Source organism: Poecile atricapillus, chromosome 20 (genome assembly GCF_030490865.1).
Source record: "Poecile atricapillus isolate bPoeAtr1 chromosome 20, bPoeAtr1.hap1, whole genome shotgun sequence".
Classification (NCBI taxonomy): Eukaryota; Metazoa; Chordata; class Aves; order Passeriformes; family Paridae; genus Poecile; species Poecile atricapillus.
Window position 1 is genome coordinate 9,825,235 of NC_081268.1, and position 18,641 is coordinate 9,843,875.

Consider the following 18,641-nt stretch of genomic DNA (forward strand, 5'->3'; position numbering starts at 1 on the left):
ACACAGCTCAGTGCAGTCACCAGGGGAGCCTCTGTGATGTCAGCCCCCAGCAGCTTCCACCTGCAGCACAAAACCCCTCAGCTTCTCCTGGACTCAGCTCTTTCTTTCCCCACCTGGAAGTTTTGGATGAGCACAGGAATTTCAGAGTGTTTGTCCGGCTTCCTGAGGGCTCCCAGCCCTGGAGACAGCGGTGCCAGATGTTCCCTGTAAGTGGCCCCAGCCCAAAAACGTGTCCATGGCTCCCATCCCTCACCAGGACCCTGGAGAGCCTGGCTGTGCCTGCCCCAGGCCCTGTGCTGGCTGCAGTGGAGGCTCAGCCACCCCTCCTGAGGATGGGATGATCCTTCACTGCCCAATTCCTGCAGGATAAAGGCTGTTCCCATTCCCAACCCCTCATGGCCAGTGCTGGGTTTCTCCCTGCCCAGCTGAAGGCAGGCCCAGACCAGGGGCTCTTGTTCTGGAGATGAAAAAGCTGCTGATTAAAATGCAGCACCAACCAACAACCCCAGGCCCATCCAGGTCCCACCAGCATGAGGGGATTTGGGCTGGCACCTTTCCAGCATTTCCAGAAACTCCCTTTAAAACTCTCTCCATGGTGAGTGGCTGCTCCCTCCAAACCCAGGGGTGACACAGTCCCTGAAGAGCTGCTGAACAACCCCACCAAAATGTCAGTTCTCAGGGCAGACACCTGGGTACATAAAAAGAAGTGGAAATTCACTTTTGTCAAGGTTATCATTAGAATTTATTGATATGAGACAAACTTTGTATGTCACCATGTCAATGGAGGAACAGCATGTCCAGATGTCACAGAGCCCACCCAGGGACACTCTGTGCCCCAGGAGACCTCACCCACGGCTGGGTGGCACTGGGGACATTTCCTGGGGCAGGAATGCTCCACAGATACCTTGGCTGAGTGGTTTTGCCAGACAGCAGCACCCAGCAGCAGGAACCTGCTGGCTCTGACACCAACAGGGAAGGGCAGCTCACCCCAAGCCCCTCCAGTCACAGAGGGGAAAAGAGAAAATCTGTTTGGGGGTGAGTTTCCAGGAATCCCTGCAGGGAGGTGAGAGCACCCTCTGGCTCCCTAAAGGGGCTCAGAGGAGCAGCTGGGGTGGGGACACATCCCCAGCAGGACAGCCCAGGCATGGCTGGAGCCTTCCCAAGGAGCAGACACAGCCATGCCACGCTCCAGCCTGGCATCTGCCCATCCAGAAGCGGGGTTTTTCTTTTAGCACAATTATCCCTGTGTTGTAACCACTCAGACATTCCCCTCTCAGCAGTGCCCTCTCACAGCACAGCCAGCCAGTCATCTATGCTTGTGGCTAAAATGAAAATTATCTTTATAATCTTTACTGGAAATATATTTTATGCTGGATTCTACTTTAAAAAAAAAAGCCAAGTGCTGAGCTTTCATCTTCTCCCAGCTTATGAAATATTTGGTTTGGTCCTAAGCATCTTGCTAAATGATTAGAGAGGGAATAGCAGAGTATTCCCCAGGCACCTGGTAAATCCACAATGGATTTATTGTAGAAACACACTGAATTCTCTAACTCGCTCCAAAGGGATTTCAGAGCCCTCTAAAACCCTGCAGAGAATGAGCTGCTTGTGACAGGACACACAAAAAGCAACCCCAAGTTCAGTGAGGCCCCCGCACTGAGATAAAAGCCAGGCCATGGCAGGGGACAGCCCTGTGTGACAGCAGTGACAGAGCCTGGCCATGGCACCAACCTGCTGCACATCTGGAGAGGAACATCTGGCTCCAGACGCACACCTGTGTGCTGCTCCTGCCCCTCTGCTGGGAGCTGTGACAAGTGACAGAGGGTTCTGCTTCCACCAAACCTAAGTTCCCTCTCACACGTAACAGCATTGATTTAGAGATCTCATATTGATGGGTAATTATACAGGATTAATTGCACATCAGTCCATTGTGGCTACAAGTTCATTAGGTTAATAAATCTACATAGTGACAGTAGTACAGTATCAGCTACTTCTCAATACAAACTCCCTACCCTAACCTTAACTTGTAGGTCAGAGGAAGACCTTCTAACACAGCGACCTCCCAAAGACCTTTAACATTCATTTTAAAATCATTTTTCCTAGAAAATAAAAAAAAATCCAGTGTGGGGAAAACGCACATATATAACCAAAGCAGTGCTTAACAACCACAGGAAAACAGAACATCATCTTGGACTCTTGTTTCAGCATCTTCTGTGGACCCCGGCAGCGTCACTCCCGAAGGGTCCCTAAATGCTCCGTCAGTTCCCTAGCCCATTAAACCATTTCCCAGCTCCAGATGTTTCTGGCCTCCCACCATTGTCTGTAGCAAGAGCACACAGAAACACTTGCTCATGTGCACAAGACTTCCATCAGATTCCATGGAATAACTCTAGAAGGCTGCAGTCTTTCCTTGCAGAAGCGGCAGCGCTCTCACCGACCGGTGCCTTCTCTTCCAGCCAGGAGAGAGCTCCGAGTCCCTCCAAGTTTTACTCATTCCTTTTGCCCAAAGGTGTGTGGGTAAAAAAAAAAAACCCCTCTCTCACAGTATTCCCAGGAAATGATTCAGAAGAGGAGATGATTTTTCAACCAAATGAGATCCTCTGGTCCTGTGTGTCAGACCATGGCCAAGAGAATGAGCAGCTGCCATGGACGTCCCAACTGCAATAGGGCCCGGCCAGGGAGGGGAGCGAGGGGGCCTGACCTGAGGGACAGGCAAAGAGACCCCAAAGTCACTCTGCTCTCAACAGCTTGCCTCTTTCCTGGAGTCAAATGTTTGATTCCATCTGTTCTAGCAGGAACTGGTGGATCATGTCAAAAGTGGGACGATCTTTGATATCCCTGCTCCAGCATTTCAGCATCAGGTCGAACACAGGGTTAGGACACAGAGGAGTCTGGGAGAGATAGATCTGAAAGGAAGAGAGTCACAGTATTTCAGTGGGGGTCCCACAAAAGAACTGAACCTTTACTAAAGTAACACCAAAAGACAGTTTCATTCCAGGTTTACAAGACACAGCCACCATGCAGGGTTTGGAATCCCTCCAGCCCCAGCCTGGCACTGGAGTCTGGACAGAGCCTCTCAAACAGCACCACAGACACTTTGCCAGCTTGGCTGATGAGCTGGTCACAGAACAGGCCTTTGTCCCCCAAGAAAACAGGAATGCTTCTGAGGGCTTTGTCTTCCAAGAGACAGCAAAACACAAACCAAAACCAAATTTACCACAATAAAATCCAAGTACTTTCAACTCACCGCAGACAACCCATGAGGCTTTCTAAGCATCGTGACAGCTTGTTAGCAGAGACAGAAAAAACACCTTTTAGAGCTTATCTACAGCACAGCTTGGCAGAATGATTCTACTTCTCCCTCTCATTTTTTTAGGCTCTTGGCTAATCAGTATTTAGAAGATGGTGAGTAAACCCCTCATCATTTTATTTCCCTTAATTCTCTGGTGCTGAAGGTGAATTTTGGGGAGAACTGCTCTGAACTGGTACTCCACAGCTTTGGGTACTGAGGAGATGGAATGTCCTGCACCATCACTGGTATCTATTATTGAGGGCAGCAGCAGTGGGGACAGAACAACACAAAAGCCCTTCAGCAGCTGGGGATGGCCAAAGGCTTCTTGGCATGTGTGGAGATCCTACAGGGAGAATCTGATCCCCTGGGAACTAACAACTGCTCCTTCCCACCACAACTCCCTCCTGCTTCCTCATCCTTCAGAGGCAATGCTGGTGGGAGAGTGCTGACAGAAGGAAGGAGCGAGAGGATTGTCTGGGAGAGCCTGGAAAAGCTGAAGCCAGGGCAGAGCGAAGCGGTTTAGAACAGGGAAGAGGCAGGACAGAGCCGAGGGATTCTTCCAGTGAGACTCAGAGAGGGAAAACTGGGCCCAGAAAAGGGGGAGGAGAGGCAGGACACAGGTGAGCAGCTGAGTAGAAGCAGAGACTGCTGCAGGTGAGGTGAGGGCAGCAGGGAGGCCCTGGAAGAGCCCGTGGTGTTCCTTACCTGCCTGCCCTGGCTGCGGAAGAACTCGCCCGTGTTCTCGATGACCTGCTCGTCCGTCAGGAGGCTGTAGGGCTGCTCCTTGCACAGCACAAACATCTCCCACAGGGTCACCCCGAACGCCCACACGTCGCTGGCTGTGGTGAACTTGCCCTGGGGACAGAGAGGATCTGCTCAGCCAAAGCCTCTCAGTCTGCACCCTCTGGGGCTCAGACTGGGGAAAGGCTCCACAAAGAGCCGGCACAGCGGGTGAGCTGCTCCCAGCCACACACACAGGGGTGACAGGGCTCTTTGTAGGGCAGCAGGAACATGTGGGGGTCCCACAAGCCCTAAGAAGTGCACTTTTCACAGGGGCAAAGCTTTGGAACAGGGAGCAGGTCCCAGAGAAGGCCAGAGACTTCTGCCCCTCCTGAGGGAGGGGAGAGAGTCACTGCCTACCTCCACCCAAAACAGCAGAGCTCACAGAAAAGCCTTTGAAAGGGAAGCAAAGCCCTCAGGGTGAAAGCAGAGCCAGAGCAGACTCCAGACTCTTAGAGAAAAGCCCAAGATAATTTTGATTTTTGCGCATTTAAGAAGCCAGTGACAATCTTCTTGCTGTCCCTGTTTTCTGTCTTCAAAAAATGTGCCCAAACTGGCTGTGTTTGAAACAATGTGTTTCTGGAGAAGTAAAAAGAAGATTGCTCAGAAAATAACACAAAACACTTGAGGGGCTGGAGGGCCTGTTTGGGCAGAAAACATCACAGCCCCACTACACCCAGGCTTTTCTGGAAACTTCTGCAGTCAAGGGTGCCCAGAGCAGCTGTGGCTACCCCTGGATCTCTGGAAGTCTCCAAGACCAGTTTGGAAGGTGCTTGGATCACCCTGGGACAGTGGAAGGTGTCCCTGCCATGGCAGGGGTGACACTGGATGAGCTTTAAGGTCCTTCCAACAAAACCATTCCACAATGTTCTGTATGTCTGTCCTGGGTTGATTATGATGTTAAATTGTATCCCCATTCGTCCACCTAACCCAGAGACAGGTTTTATATTCTTAAAATTCCATCTGAGACTAAAAGTGAGTGGAAAAGAAGCACCGAGTCTGTTATCAGAGACTGTACTTGCTCCCCCCACATCAGGAGTTTTGAAAGAAAGAAAACAGTCCAGGAAGAGCTCTCTGCTCTGGCTAGTTGGAAAGCCAAGGTGAGCTGTGTCTTGTTGTCTGTCTGTGCTGTAGTCAAAACTCCTGATGTGGGGGGAGCAAGTACAGTCTCTGATAACAGACTCGGTGCTTCTTTTCCACTCACTTTTAGTCTCAGATGGAATTTTAAGAATATAAAACCTGTCTCTGGGTTAGGTGGACGAATGGGGATACAATTTAACATCATAATCAACCCAGGACAATGTCCAAGGGCATGCTGCTTTCCCAGGACATGAATTATGTCCAACACAACCCCATGGATTTCCCACCAGGGGCCATGTGCAGCACAGATCTTGGTGCTGTGTCACTGCTGAGGATCAGAGGAAGGAACAAAGAGGGGCTTTGTGCAGTGCCTACCAGCAGGATGCTTTCCCAGGCCATCCAACGGATGGGCAGCACAGCTCTCCCCTGGATCCTGTAGTAATCCCCACTGTAGAGGTTCCTGCTCATGCCAAAGTCTGCAATCTTGATGGTGTAGCTGTTCCCCACCAGGCAGTTGCGAGTTGCCAGATCCCTGTGCACAAAGTTCAGGGATGCCAAGTACTTCATCCCCGAGGCGATCTGGGTGGCCATGTACAGCAGGTTGGAGTGGCTGCAGTAAAGGGAAATACAACAAAGGAAAATCAGTGGAGTTCCCCCACACTCAAGACTTTATTGTATTTGATGTGTCAGTGAACTGTTGTTTTATTTTCTGCCATAACAGTGGAACTAAACTGTCTCGTTCCAGGGCATGAACAGCCAAGATCCTGAGCTGACTAAGGAGGAACAGACAGGCTGTCCCTGAAATTCAGGCCTTCACAACCTGACATCCTTTAGATTTATTTTTTCAATATCAAACACTAATCTTGAGATTTTCAAAGAGTTCATGCATCAAAGCACCAACTTTTTGCAGAGAGACATGAAAAATTAAGCTCAGAATCTCATCTCTTAAAAACCACTTAGCCTGGTATTTCAAACAACACCACTATTGGATGCTTATATTAACATAAGTGTGTCACTTCACTTTAAAGAGAGTTGACTTGGTTTTAAATATGCTAAACATTACTGAAAATAGAAACAGATGCATTTTCCATCTAATTTAATTTTAATTCCTCCATTAGCTAAATGAAGATAGGATTAATAAAGCTGCAGGATACAGAGTTTGGAGCAGGCAGAGCATTCCTGCCAGGACACAGCCCCTTCAGAGCTGCCTCTGTGAGACACTTTCTCCCTGGGAGGGACAGAAGGAGAGGCTCAAGATCAGTGGGAGACAATGAAAAACTAGAGGCAGAGCCAAGTAATGGAAAGCAAGGAAGAACAATGTGAGTGACAGTGCTCAAAGTCAGATGAGAAGCAAAGAGGAGATGAAGGCAGAACCTTTGGAGGCTTTGGCCAGGAAAAAAAAACAACTTACAAGTCTAGAAGTGAATTAGATTTCAGATGGGCAGAAAGGGCAGGAGAGAGCTGGAATCTACTCCTACTCACACACAAATCCTCTCTCCTCCTACAGGCATGTCCTGACTGCAGGACACCAGGTTAACACTCCTGACAGGACCACTGACAGGTCCTGGCAGCAGGGCTGGTGTTGTCTGGGTGTTGTAAGACCCAGCCACCTCCTGTCCAGCACATCAGAGCTGGCTCTGCCTGCCTGAACCACAAATACAGGAAATCCTTTGGGGAGGAACACACCAAAGGCTCAGCAGTGCTGCAGCTTCTGGTCAGTGCAGGGCTTCTTATTAAGCAGAATCTATTAGTCCTACATGACTCTCCTCTGGGGAAAGCATTTCTGCAATAGCAGAGATGCTTTTATGGCAGATTTAATCCTTCCATTGAGGAAGGAGACAAGTGCCACTGCTCATAAATGTGTTTTTCTTTGCCAAATATTCTCCTTCTGTTGGCTGATGAAATTTTCTTTCTACTGAAGCTCCACACTCAGCTCCTCTGAAGCAATATTTTTTGGACACTGGAGAACATATGAACCTTCTTGAAAGCCTAAGAGACATTCCTGTTTTTCACCCCAAAATTCTTGCTGTAATGCAACTGATTTTCATATCAATGAAACATTTGATGCAAGCCCACTAACAAAGAGATGGTCACCTCAATAAATACATCTAAGGTGGCCTCTGTGACCAGAACAGCTCTGTCAGGGACACTTCAGGGACCTCCAGAGGGCTCAGGAACAGCCCCACACCAGCAGGACAGGTGCCCACGTGCCATGGCAATGGCCAGGCTGCAGAAAGGTCCCTGCTGAGAAGGCACAGCAGATAAATCTGGAGTCTCTGTATCGCTGATTTATCCCAACAAGGCAGGCAGCTTCTCTTACGTGACACAGGGGATGTTGTTTGAAATGGCAAATTTGCTGTAGATCTCCCTCTGAGACAGGAACTGGTTGAGGTCTCCATTCTCCATGTACTCTGTTATCATGCACAGGGGGTCGTCCCGCACGCACACGCCCAGCAGCCGGATGATGTTCGGGTTCTTCAGCCGGGACATGATCTTGATCTCCTTCAGGAAATCATTCCTGGCAAAACAGAAAACACCTTTGAACCCCAAGCTGTTCCTTCATCTGGGGAGAGCACAGGAGGTGTGTTCTCAGTTCAGAAGGATTTACACTTTGCACACACAGGTGTGAAACTGGTTCTGAGCTCGTGTTCAAATGGGATGAATGCAGCATTTCAGGCTTCCCCTATCCCCCACTCCCTGCTGTGTCCTGCTGCTTCCATGAACACGTGGAATAAACACCACAGACACACAGCACTGCCTCAGCAGGGCTAACCTGTGCTTGGGGAGTATTTGCTTTCCTCCCCAGCTGCTTGCCACTGCAGCTGCACTTACCTGGCTGTTTTGTTGACATCTGATCTCAGCATCTTCACTGCCACAAGGACCGGCTGGTGAGTGAATTCTGAGGATGAGACTCCCAGGAATTCCAGCAGGCCATCAGCTTCACAGAGGTGCACCTGCAGGGCAGGAGGAAGAGGCAGCTGTAAGAGCACACACAGGCAGAAAACCAGAGGGAAAACAACATCACAGCCAGGTCACTGTTTGGTCACTGCTGGCAGAATGAACCAGTGGATGATCTGGTGAAGGTGACACAGCTGTGATCAGAAGTGACCCAAGGGTTGGCCCCAGATCCTGACACAACGTGTCCAGGACACAGCCCATGACACAGGAGCACACAGGGATCAAAGCCAGATGAGTTCTGACAAGCTGCATTTACTGCACTGCTGCAGCAGCCTGGGGCAGCCCAGTTCACCCAGCACCTACTGGGGATGTTAAGGAAGGCCCCAGAGCCTGGATTTGTCTGCTCTGCACTAAAGCACCTCACACAACCCCAGAACCATCAAACCATGGCCTGGCTTGAGGCATTGCTCTGACTTCACTGAGGAGCATCTAAGAACTACAGCCAGTTATCCAAAATCCTCAAATTCCAGAGGGAAAAAAGGAAGAAAAGTGTGTGCATACGTGTCCCTGATGTGAACACCTTACCTGTACACCTACCCAAAGATAAATAAATACTCTAATGACTACACACAATCCAATAAATTAACGAGTAATGATATAAAATTACTGCCAGGGTTATACAAGAAGGGGTGACAAGACACTTGCTTAAGAATTTACCAGAATGTGCATCCAAATGAAGAACTGGGTGGGGAAAGCAGACAGACCTGAGGGTGTGGATAGGAAAAAGGAAAAGGGGAGCAGACTGGATGTGTCAGTCAAAGACTTGCAGCAGTGAGGGGAATGTAATGGGAGCATAATGAATTTTGTATGAAGAGAGCAGCAAGGACTTATGTCACAAGCATGGCGAGAGGAAAAACGAGGCAGCAGAGAAAATGGGACAGACCTGCAGAACGGGAACAAAGGTGGACAAAACAAACAAAACAAAGGTGGACAAAGATGCTGCTGCAGTCCCACAGAGAATCAACCAGCTGTGGGGAAAGTACAGTCATGAGACCTGGGACAGGGAAGAGCCACAGGAACAAGCACAGGTAATTCCAAGGTGATGTGTCACCAGGGAGGGGTGCTGCTGCTTCCATGGGAGCAAGGGAGACAAAAGACTGAAAGGAGGGAAAAGTGGAGACCTGGAAGAAGCAGTGAGCCCTGTTTCTAGGAGCACACAGAGCCAGAGCAGTGGAGCAGAGCATGGCATGGCCAGTGTGGGAAAGTCTAAGGAGGTGAGAAGGAGAGACAGGAAAATGTGGTGCAGTATATTTGTAAAAGAGCCTGTGATCCATGGAAAGGAACAGGCTCTGAATCCATCCTCGAGGAAAATGGAGATGGGAGAGCCATCTCCAATCAATACAGAGGAGGAGTTATTGCAGTTATTAGAGGGACAGCATGAGAGGAAAAGAGAAACCAGAGGCAAGCCAATGAGAAAATCCTCTGTGTCCCACTTTTGGAGCACAGAGCAGGATGCAGGAAAGAGCAGAAAGGGCTACACTGACAGCCAGGTGAGGAGGCTGAAGATGTCAGCACCTCCCCAGGAAACAGTGAGGGGACAGGAAAGGGGCTGGGCTAGGGAAGGTGGGGTGTCAGAATGGAGGAACCACAAAGATAGGAACATCACAGAGCAGGCAGTGAAGGGCTGTGATTGCCAAAATGTGATAGAGAAGCAGAATTTAAGGCTGTGAGTGAACAAAATCTGGGAAGAAAAGGCAGTGGAAAAGTGAGAGCAGGAGAGAGATAGACCTGCTTGGGATGGAGCTACAGATGGTGTGAAAATGAAGTAGGGAGAGAAGAAAAGACGAGGTGAATACATTGACAGCTTGAAATGAGCTCAAGGAGCAAAGGGAAAGCTTGGCAGAGGACAGATGTGTGCATCATTCTGCCTGAGGCTGCTGACAAACTGGGGCTTGAGCAAGCAGCAATGCCAGAAAATATGAGGGTACCACAGTGCCTGGGAAATGTCTTTGCTTGGGTTAGTGTGCAGAGCACCCCCAGAATGTCCATCTGTGACTGAGAAAGCTGCTCTAGCAGTGTTAGCTGGACTGTGGAGAGTTTCCAAACCCACATATCTAAAGGTGGGTGACAGCCATCACATTTGAGATGTCCATGGAAGATGCAAAAGTCTGAATTCCCAACCCTAGGTAGGAATGAGCAGATACAGATAGCAGACAGAAAAGTTTGCAAGTTCATCTATTGATAAAGACCCCAGTGGTACCAAGGAGCCTGACAGCTGCACAAGGCTCAGTGGCTTAGCCTGGAGGACATATCAGCTTTCCCCAAGGGCAAACACACATTTGAAATGCAGAACCCTCAGTCCCACCAAGCAACACCTCAAAAGATTCCTCTCTGCCAGGCACCTCCTCTCTGCTGGAGAACAAGCAGCAGAGAATGGCTGTACCTCTCCAAACTGTCCTTCCCCCAGCTTCTCCTTGAGCCTCAGCTGCTGCCTGGGGAATTCCCCCACGGAGATGTCCTTCTTGGTCAGGGAGTCCACGGTGAGGGCTGGCACTGCGTACATGTTGTTGCCAGTCACCCCCTGCAGGTGCACGATGTCGGTCTCGGCGTAGTGGGGGACGTTGTTCTGGAAGCCTTGGTGAGGGGTGGACTTGGTGAGGTCGGGCTCAGCGTAGTCCCCACTGCACACTGAGGGGAGCCAAAGACAGCTGAGTCACACACTCACTCCCCCAGAAGCAGCACGTCCCACTTTCCACTCCTCCCGATCCCACAGCTCTGGGAATTTGGCCACCTGCTGGGACACCTACACAGGAGATGCTGCTCTGTTTTAACCACAGCAATACCTGTGAGCTGCCAGCAAATTCCTGCTCAACACAGCCTGTTCTAGCCAGCCATGAGAGCTGCAGTTCTTGTCCAGACAGGGAGGCGAGTCTGAAGTGATTTTTTTGTTTCTGATTCATCCCAAGTACAATCAGTTCCCATTACCTGACTTGGGGATGTTTTTTCAAACCTGCTCTGTGTTCCCTCCTGCAACAAGAACTGATCAAGGCTTCCATTTCTCCCATGTCCTCTGGTAGAAAACTCCCCTCCCTCTTACAGCTTATTCACATAAATATGGGATAATGCTTTAGAATTAACTCCCTGTAGGGTCAGTATTACACAGAATAATTTGTTCTGCTTCAAATTCACACCCTGGCTCAATCCAGTCTCCCTGTGTAGAATAATGCTGGATATTAGCAACTTGTCAGTGTGAGGAATGCAGCACGGCCCTTCCATTCACCGCTGAGCACTGCCTTCACTGAGTACAAAACACTGCTGGAAACATTCCCTTCTGTGTGGGTCCAAAACTGTCCAAGCCACGGACAATTCCCTGCTCTATTTCCTTCTGGTTTCTCTGCAGGAATTTCAAAGAGCCCTGGCTGCAGAGAAAGGTGTTAAAGGTCTTCTCCCAGGAGTGCTGCAGGCAGCATCTCCACAAATGATGTGTGATTGCTCTGACTGCCCAAACCAGCTGCTGGAAGATGACCTGGGTAATACATCAACAGTTGTCAAATAGAATAAAAGGCCACCACCCTCTAGTGGGACTGCTGCTCCAGCTGTCACAGTTCCATGCCAAGTGGTGCCAGTGTTCCACAACTCTGCCTGAGCTCTCTGGGCTGCTGCACTGCACAGGAGCCAAAGACGGCAAACTTTGACAAGTGGCACATTTTACAATCTGACAGAAATCAAAGAAGAAACATGCAGCTTCTGAAGACTGATGATGTTACCTGAATCCTCTGCACTTTGGGAGAGCTCTGGAAGCTTTTGGAGCAGTGTAGCTGGCTGGTGATATTCCAAATCCAGTGGGAAAGCACGTTCATAGGTGGGGTTTGACTGGTGGATCTGGGTCTGGTTGTTGGCAATGGTGTAGCTGTAGAAGGAGAGGCGAACTGTGGCATCCTCCTCCAGGATTCGACGTGGGGCCTGCAGAGGAGGGGAAAAAAAAAACCCAAAAACACTGAGGTGATGCTCAGTTGTTAAGTAATGCCTTGGCTGCAACCACAGCAACTTCCAGTAATATCTTGGAGAGGGCTGGCATCCTCCCCTGCTGTGAGAGCAGCTTTAGCTACTCCATGAAGCTGGGGAAACCTTGTGCTTTTCACATAGTTCTGAGCTCATTAGGGTTAAAGATTAATTCTGAACTTGTGTCAACAAAATAGCCCCATTGTATTACCTTTTCCAACCTTTTTTGCACATATTGCTTCCAAAGAATGATGATTATAATCATCAGGAGCAGCAGAATAATAGCCACAAGACAGCCCACGAGGATGGAGGTGTTGGAGTCATCTGCTTTCTCCCCTATCCAGGTGCTGGTTACAGAAGATGTGGTTCCTGCAGCCACAGAGAAGAAGAAGAATCCGGGGTTAAAGCACCAGAGGTTTTCTGTGCCAGCCAGCTTCCTACAGTCTGGTAGAGAAAAGATCTTGGGCAGCTCCCTGAACCAGCTGTGTTCACATTTTGCTCTTACCAGAAATTCTCATTCTGGAGGCTCAAAGAGCTAAGAACTGTGCAGAGAACTTCTGCAATCAAAGGTTGCTGTGAGCAGAACAGATTCCTGCAGTGGATCCATCCTAGAGCAGGCAGTGCTCAGAGTTTCACTGGTCCACATAAATCTCCAGCCCACGTTCTGAGGCAGCCCTGGCTCACGTGCTGCCCTGTGCACGAGGCACTGCTCAGCCACCCCCAGATCTCCAGAAATGGAGGGAAAGACCACATGAAGTGGGATGTTCCTGTGAAATTCCCCAACACTTGAGCCCTCGGAGTAGCCAAGGGGCAGAAGTCCTTACCCCAGGTGCCCTCAGTAACGTTGAGCTCCGTTTCCAGGAGATCCGTGGTGCTTGTGGCTACCGTAACAAAACTGGGATTCACACTCTCCATGTCTGTGGAAGGAAAGGAAATGTATCAGCCCAATAAAAGCTCCCTGCTCCTGCCAGCATTCCCTGCAATCCCAACCCCAGCAGGAGGGGGCTGGTGCTCAGGCAGCAGATCAGGAACAGGAGGGGCTGCTGTCTGCAAGGTGAGCAACAAGCAGCACCCAGGGAATTCCTCCCTCAGCAATGTCCTCTCATTACAGCTGATTAGAGACTTTACAGCACAAAGTTACACCTTTCCCTGTCAGTCCTGGTGGTTTTCTCCAAGACTTTTGTCCTTTTCCCTCCAGAGCCTTTTACAGCATTTCATGGCACTGACTTCTGCATCATAGTTAAGGCTTAAGGAAAAAAAAAAAAAGTCAGCCTTTATTTTTTCATAATCTGCTAAACTTGATCTCATCATCTCTAGATATACTTGAATTATTCCTAATAAAATACTTGGTAAAGAGAAGCAAAAATCAATGTCACAGCCAGCAGGCAGCTGGGGAAGTGGAGGCAGGTCCTGATCTCTTCACTCTGGTGACCAGTGACAGGACTCAAGGAAATAGCTGGAGTTGTGTCAGGGTCAGGCAGTTCAGGGAAAGGGTAAGTTCCTTCCCCCAGAGGCTGCTGGCACTGCCCAGGCTCCCCAGGGAATGGGCACGGCCCCGAGGCTGCCAGAGCTCCAGGGATGCCCAGGGTGGGATGCTGGGGGGTCTGGGCAGGGCTGGGAGCTGGGCTGGGTGATCCTGGGGGTCCCTCCCAGCTCAGGGGATTCTGTGACTCTCTGATCTGTTTCAAAAAGAACAACTGCTCTACAGTCTGGTTTTTGGTTGCCCTGGTCGTGCTTCTGCTCATGTGCATCAGTATCAGCCTGGAAAGCAAAGGGACCTTTCAGCCCCTCCAGTACAACCAGTACAACCAGTACAACCAGTGCAACCTCCCCCTTCCCACCGTGCAGCCCCTGTCAACCCCACACATCCTGCTCCCTGTGCTTCCCCAGGTCTGCCTGAGCTCAGGAGCACTCACCTGACTGGAAGGAAATCTCACTCATCATCATCCAGGTGTCAGCGAAGTAGAAGCGGCACAGGATGGCCTTGCCCACGCGCTGCTGCAGGGGCACGGTGACAAACCTGGCGCTGGGGTTTTTGTCATCCAGGACCGTGGCCACCCCCACAGGCTCGGGCTCCCAGTCTGCGATCAGCCGGGGTTTGAACAGGCACTCCACCCTCTGGAAAATCTTCACCCCCTTGGAAAACATGTTGTTACAGTGCACCTGGGAAGGGGAGAATGGATCTGTCAGAGAGGAGATTTACTGGCACCTAAATCAAGCCCCAGGGATGCTCCATTCATGAAAATTTCCCATTTCCAGTAGCTCCCTGTATGAATGCAGAATGAGTGATTTCTTCCAGTGTGCAATGAGAACACTGGGCAAAAAGGTATCCTGAAACAGCTCTGAATTTTACCTGCAAAATCTACATTAATGGTCAGATTCTGGCAGGCTCTTCAAAAGGCCCATATAAAAATCCATCAAGCAAACCTTGTACTAATCTAAAGCCTTGCAGAGCAATTCTCTTTGAACATTTAACCTAAGAAGGGAAAGAAAAAACACACCTAAACTCTTAAGAGTTTAAAATTTGGTATTATTTTAATTGCTTGACATAAGTAGAATTGTTAATAAGTGGAATTGTTAAGCTACAAGTTGAATTTAACCTGAACTACATGGCTCTGTTCTGCAAGTCAAAGATGGATTAGAGTGGAACTAACAACCTGATCATTAATAATAGTAAAGATGGATTGTAGTGAAATTTGTATGTAACAATCTGATCATTAATAATAGTTAGAATGGACAAAGCTGCAGCTTAAATATTACTCAAAGATCAATAGCTGGAGTGGACAGCCCACGGATTGTGGTCTGTGAACTGTAACAACCATGTTAGAAAAATGAACTACTGAACCCACCAAAACTCCCAGAGAAACCAGTCTCAGAGGCCAGTGTGGAAACAATGACACAGCAGCCATTTGTTAATGAAACAGTGAAGCAAGGAAGTGCACGGAGAATCCACACCCAAACACTCCTCTTGGATTCTTCTTCTGTCCCTCTTGGCATGAGGAATCCCAGGGATTTCTTTGTCCTTGGTCCCTCTTTTGAGGAACCAGCAGGAGCTATGACACATCACAGTTGATCTCTGCCATTAGATGAGGATTGTGTCCCAAATTTCTTAGCGTTTAGAAACTTTTAGCAGCTGCAGTCTAAGATAATTCCTTCCAAAAACCACAACCTAGGAAAAAACTCAAGCAGACATTCCCCTGGCATACACCTGCTCTGGCTGCACCTTGAAGACAAGGAAAGATCTGAGTTTTAGGAAACCCTCACCTAAGCCTGCATCCATCAGTTTCTCCTGGTGGCTCAGCATCACTTTGAGCTCTGTTATGAAGACCTGAAGCTCAGGACCACAATATCTGTGGCCACTGATGAGGAACCCGAAGAAATAAAGCGACTCAAAGTCTTCAGTTTCCCTCTGCCTGCTCCATTCTCAGTGGTCCAGCCCTCCCCAGAGACCCCAGGAATCATTTCCCAGGGACTGTGGAGTATTTGCCACTGTGACAGCAACAGTTTCCAAACCACCTACAGCCTTGAACCCGATTAATTGCTTGGCCTCTGCAAGGTCCTGCAGGGAAAAGCAGTGAAGCACTAATCAGGACAAGCAGCCTGATGAGCAGCAAAAAGACAAAAGGAGGGTATTTGCCTATAATTAAGACCAGATGAAGCTTAGACAACATTATTCAATAAGGAGAAACAGTCATTCATAACCAGGCAGGAAAGCCTGGTGCCTGGAATATTCAATTTGTGCCGTATTTGGACAGGAGTTGGATGTGATTCCATCCTGGACAGATACAGAGACATTTTCTATTGCAAACATCTCCTACTAAAGTCCAATTTTACAGCATGCAAGCCTATGCAATGCAGTTGCAATGTGGCTAACATTTATTTTTAATACTTTTTTGGATACTGGGAAAGCTCAGAGGACTGGGATAAAGCTAAAAGGTAAGAGGATGCAAAAATGATCCACAGACCACCTGGCCTGTACAAAAGAAATGCAAAGCTGAAGGAGGCAACATTCAACAAATAATGAAGATTAATTTATGCTAATCAGAACAGCTTTTTAATTAGATGCTAGATGAAGTAGCTGTTCTTATGATCTGATGTGTTTGGTTTATCAGGATGATTGTGTTTACAAGACAGATTTTTGGAAGGCATCTGTCCCCAATTACCATAGTGTGGGCTCGTGTAATATATTAATTTGATTAAACATCATCAACTAGTAAGTCTTACAAATTTTAAGGCATAAATTCTTCTCTGTTTTTCCAAGAGGAATGCATTCCTAAATCAAAATTATTTGCTACTTTTTTTTCAATGACCTGAGTGAGACAGCAGAATCACTAGCAATAAAATAAACTAGTGGGAGGGAGGCAGTTTCCTAAAATAATCTCAAGGACTGAAACCTCATGTCAGGGTAGTGAACTCAGGGACAAAAATCTAAGAGATGCTTTCCACACTGGACTTTTATCCTGGACACTAATAACTTGGAACTGAATTTTAGCATGATCCCAAAGCCTTAATGACCACTGGCTCCCTCCCTCTTGGCTTGGAGGATTACTATCATCACAAGATTCACAAACAAAGAGGAATCATCCAAAAGCAGGAAATTGGTACCATTCTTTTATAAAGTTTGATGGAAAGCCTGAGTCCAGATCCAGGTTCTGTACCTCCAAAAGAGTAGACAGCAAAGAAAGAAAGGATTGGGTGACTGCTCCAAAAATGACCCTTGGTCTCACCAGGAAGGCATTGAGAAGTCTGCCAGCTTAGTACTGAAGCAAAGATTAAGAGAGTGGTTTAATCATGGTGTAGAAGCAGAAGATTTCTGAGAAGGCAGGACTCTTATTTTTGCCAGCAAAAACAGGCAAAGAGCCAACAGTCGCAAGTTAAAAATAGACAAAATAAAACCAGAGTAAGTAACCACCAAAACAATTTACTTAAGGATGTGGTGGGTTCTCCTTCATTTGAAATCTCTACAAGAAAAGCCACCAATCCTTTTTAAAAGATCCTGCTGTTTACTACAGACTCAAAGTTCAGCTCGTGCTTTTCCTGTGTGTTTAAATAATTTCCCACAGCACAAGCACAGGCTGAGGCATCCAGAGAAATGTTTGGTCAAAATGGAAGCACAGCCACATTCCTTTACCTCAGGGGTCAGTAAATCCTACATCCTAAATCCATCTCAGCTGCCTAAACACTGCTTCAGGTGTCTGCTTTTTATTCCTTCAAGCCAAACACTGGAAGGAGAGTCTGAGCACTGAAGAAGCAAGTGCTCACCTTCTTCACCTTTCTACCCTGGAAAACTTGGGATATCTCCTGCTCAAATTCTGCTGTCAGGCACTTTGTGTGTCCTCATGCCTTGGGAAGAGTACTCAAGGCCAGGCTGGACAGGGCTTGGAGCAGCCTGGTCTAGTGGAAGGTGTCCCTGCCTGTGGCAGAGGGTGGAACGAGATGAGCTTCAAGGTCCCTTCCAACCCATTCAGTGTCCAGAAGGGACAACCTGGAAGCCCCCAGACCCAAAAAAGGCTGTCCCTCTGGGGAGGGACCATGCTGAGTTACCTTCATGGAGGTGAAGTTCCGTGGGCGGTCAAACTGGAACTCCATTTCCACGGCGCCCGTGCTGAAGCTCTCGTTCCTCCAGCCCACGTAGTCATAGCCCGGCCACACGCGGTACTGGTGGCTCTGGGTGAAGTCATCCAGCCCCAGCACTCCATCTGTGAGCTGGCCCAGCCCTCCATACAGGTGCCTGGCCAGGGAGAACCAACAGTCAGCCACAGCTCCACGGGGAAACCACACGGGTCTTTCACCTGGTGCCAGCAAAACATCGGTTTTCCTACTCTTGACCCATCCTGGACAAGAATTTGTTCGCTGTTCTTATGCAGCACCACCTGGGTGTTGTTTGGGCTGGGATTTTAGCATCATTCCCAGGGAAAAGGCAGAAGATTTTGCACTGGTGTCAAGGACCAACAGCAAAGCTGAGCTACAGGCAGAGCCTCTGGAGAATGAGAACAGACACTCTGGAGAACGACACTGTGTCATCTCCCACATCTCACCAGGCATGGCAGGAACACTGCTCCATCCTGTGCTGGGGAAACCTGTGGGGAAAGTCCTGCAGGCAGGCACAGGAGAACAGGAAAGTGGGGAGGGAGACCATGGGCAGCACATGAGCCACAGCCAGCTCTGCCCAGGATCATTTCTGGCATTGCTCCTGAGAGTGTTACTGGCTCTTCCCAAGGCTGATCGGACCCTTTGCCAGGACCCTGCCTCATTCCACTCCTATGTGAGGGTACAGAGCCCCTCAAACAGTTTTCCAGCACTGTTCCTGAGTAGAAGATGCCAGTGTGGCACAATTCTGACTCCCCCTGCAAGTCCTTGGCTCTGCAAATCCACCCCAGGTGAGCCCTCCTGTCACTAGAGCACAGGTACGTGTGCCTTGGAGCTGCAAAGCAGGATTTTGGAAGAGGCAGATTCCTACTTCCAGGCCATCAGGCAGGTGAACTAAAGATTAAGTAGTTTCAAAGAGTCCTGGCTTAGCAGGTTGGGTTTTGTGCCGACACCTGCAGCTCCCTGACACTCCCCAGCAGACCTGGGCTCCTCAGTGCTGGTC

General features: G+C 48.9%; 1 protein-coding gene across 4 annotated transcripts in view; it reads right to left on the reverse strand.

Moving 5' to 3' along the window:
• Positions 1–728: 728 nt before the first annotated feature.
• Positions 729–18,641, reverse strand: part of LOC131586530 (discoidin domain-containing receptor 2-like) — a 57,358-nt gene continuing 39,445 nt past the window's right edge. For all 4 annotated transcript variants that reach the window (XM_058853472.1, XM_058853473.1, XM_058853474.1 and 1 more), the window contains 11 exons: positions 17,594–17,780; positions 13,966–14,212; positions 12,874–12,966; positions 12,261–12,418; positions 11,815–12,010; positions 10,491–10,735; positions 7,982–8,103; positions 7,470–7,667; positions 5,525–5,759; positions 3,995–4,144; positions 729–2,903 (listed from right to left, as the gene is read on the reverse strand). In XM_058853472.1, coding sequence (XP_058709455.1) covers positions 2,763–2,903; positions 3,995–4,144; positions 5,525–5,759; positions 7,470–7,667; positions 7,982–8,103; positions 10,491–10,735; positions 11,815–12,010; positions 12,261–12,418; positions 12,874–12,966; positions 13,966–14,212; positions 17,594–17,780 — 1,972 coding nt within the window. In that variant the 3' untranslated portion in view covers positions 729–2,762. The remainder of the gene's footprint in view (positions 2,904–3,994; positions 4,145–5,524; positions 5,760–7,469; positions 7,668–7,981; positions 8,104–10,490; positions 10,736–11,814; positions 12,011–12,260; positions 12,419–12,873; positions 12,967–13,965; positions 14,213–17,593; positions 17,781–18,641) is intronic.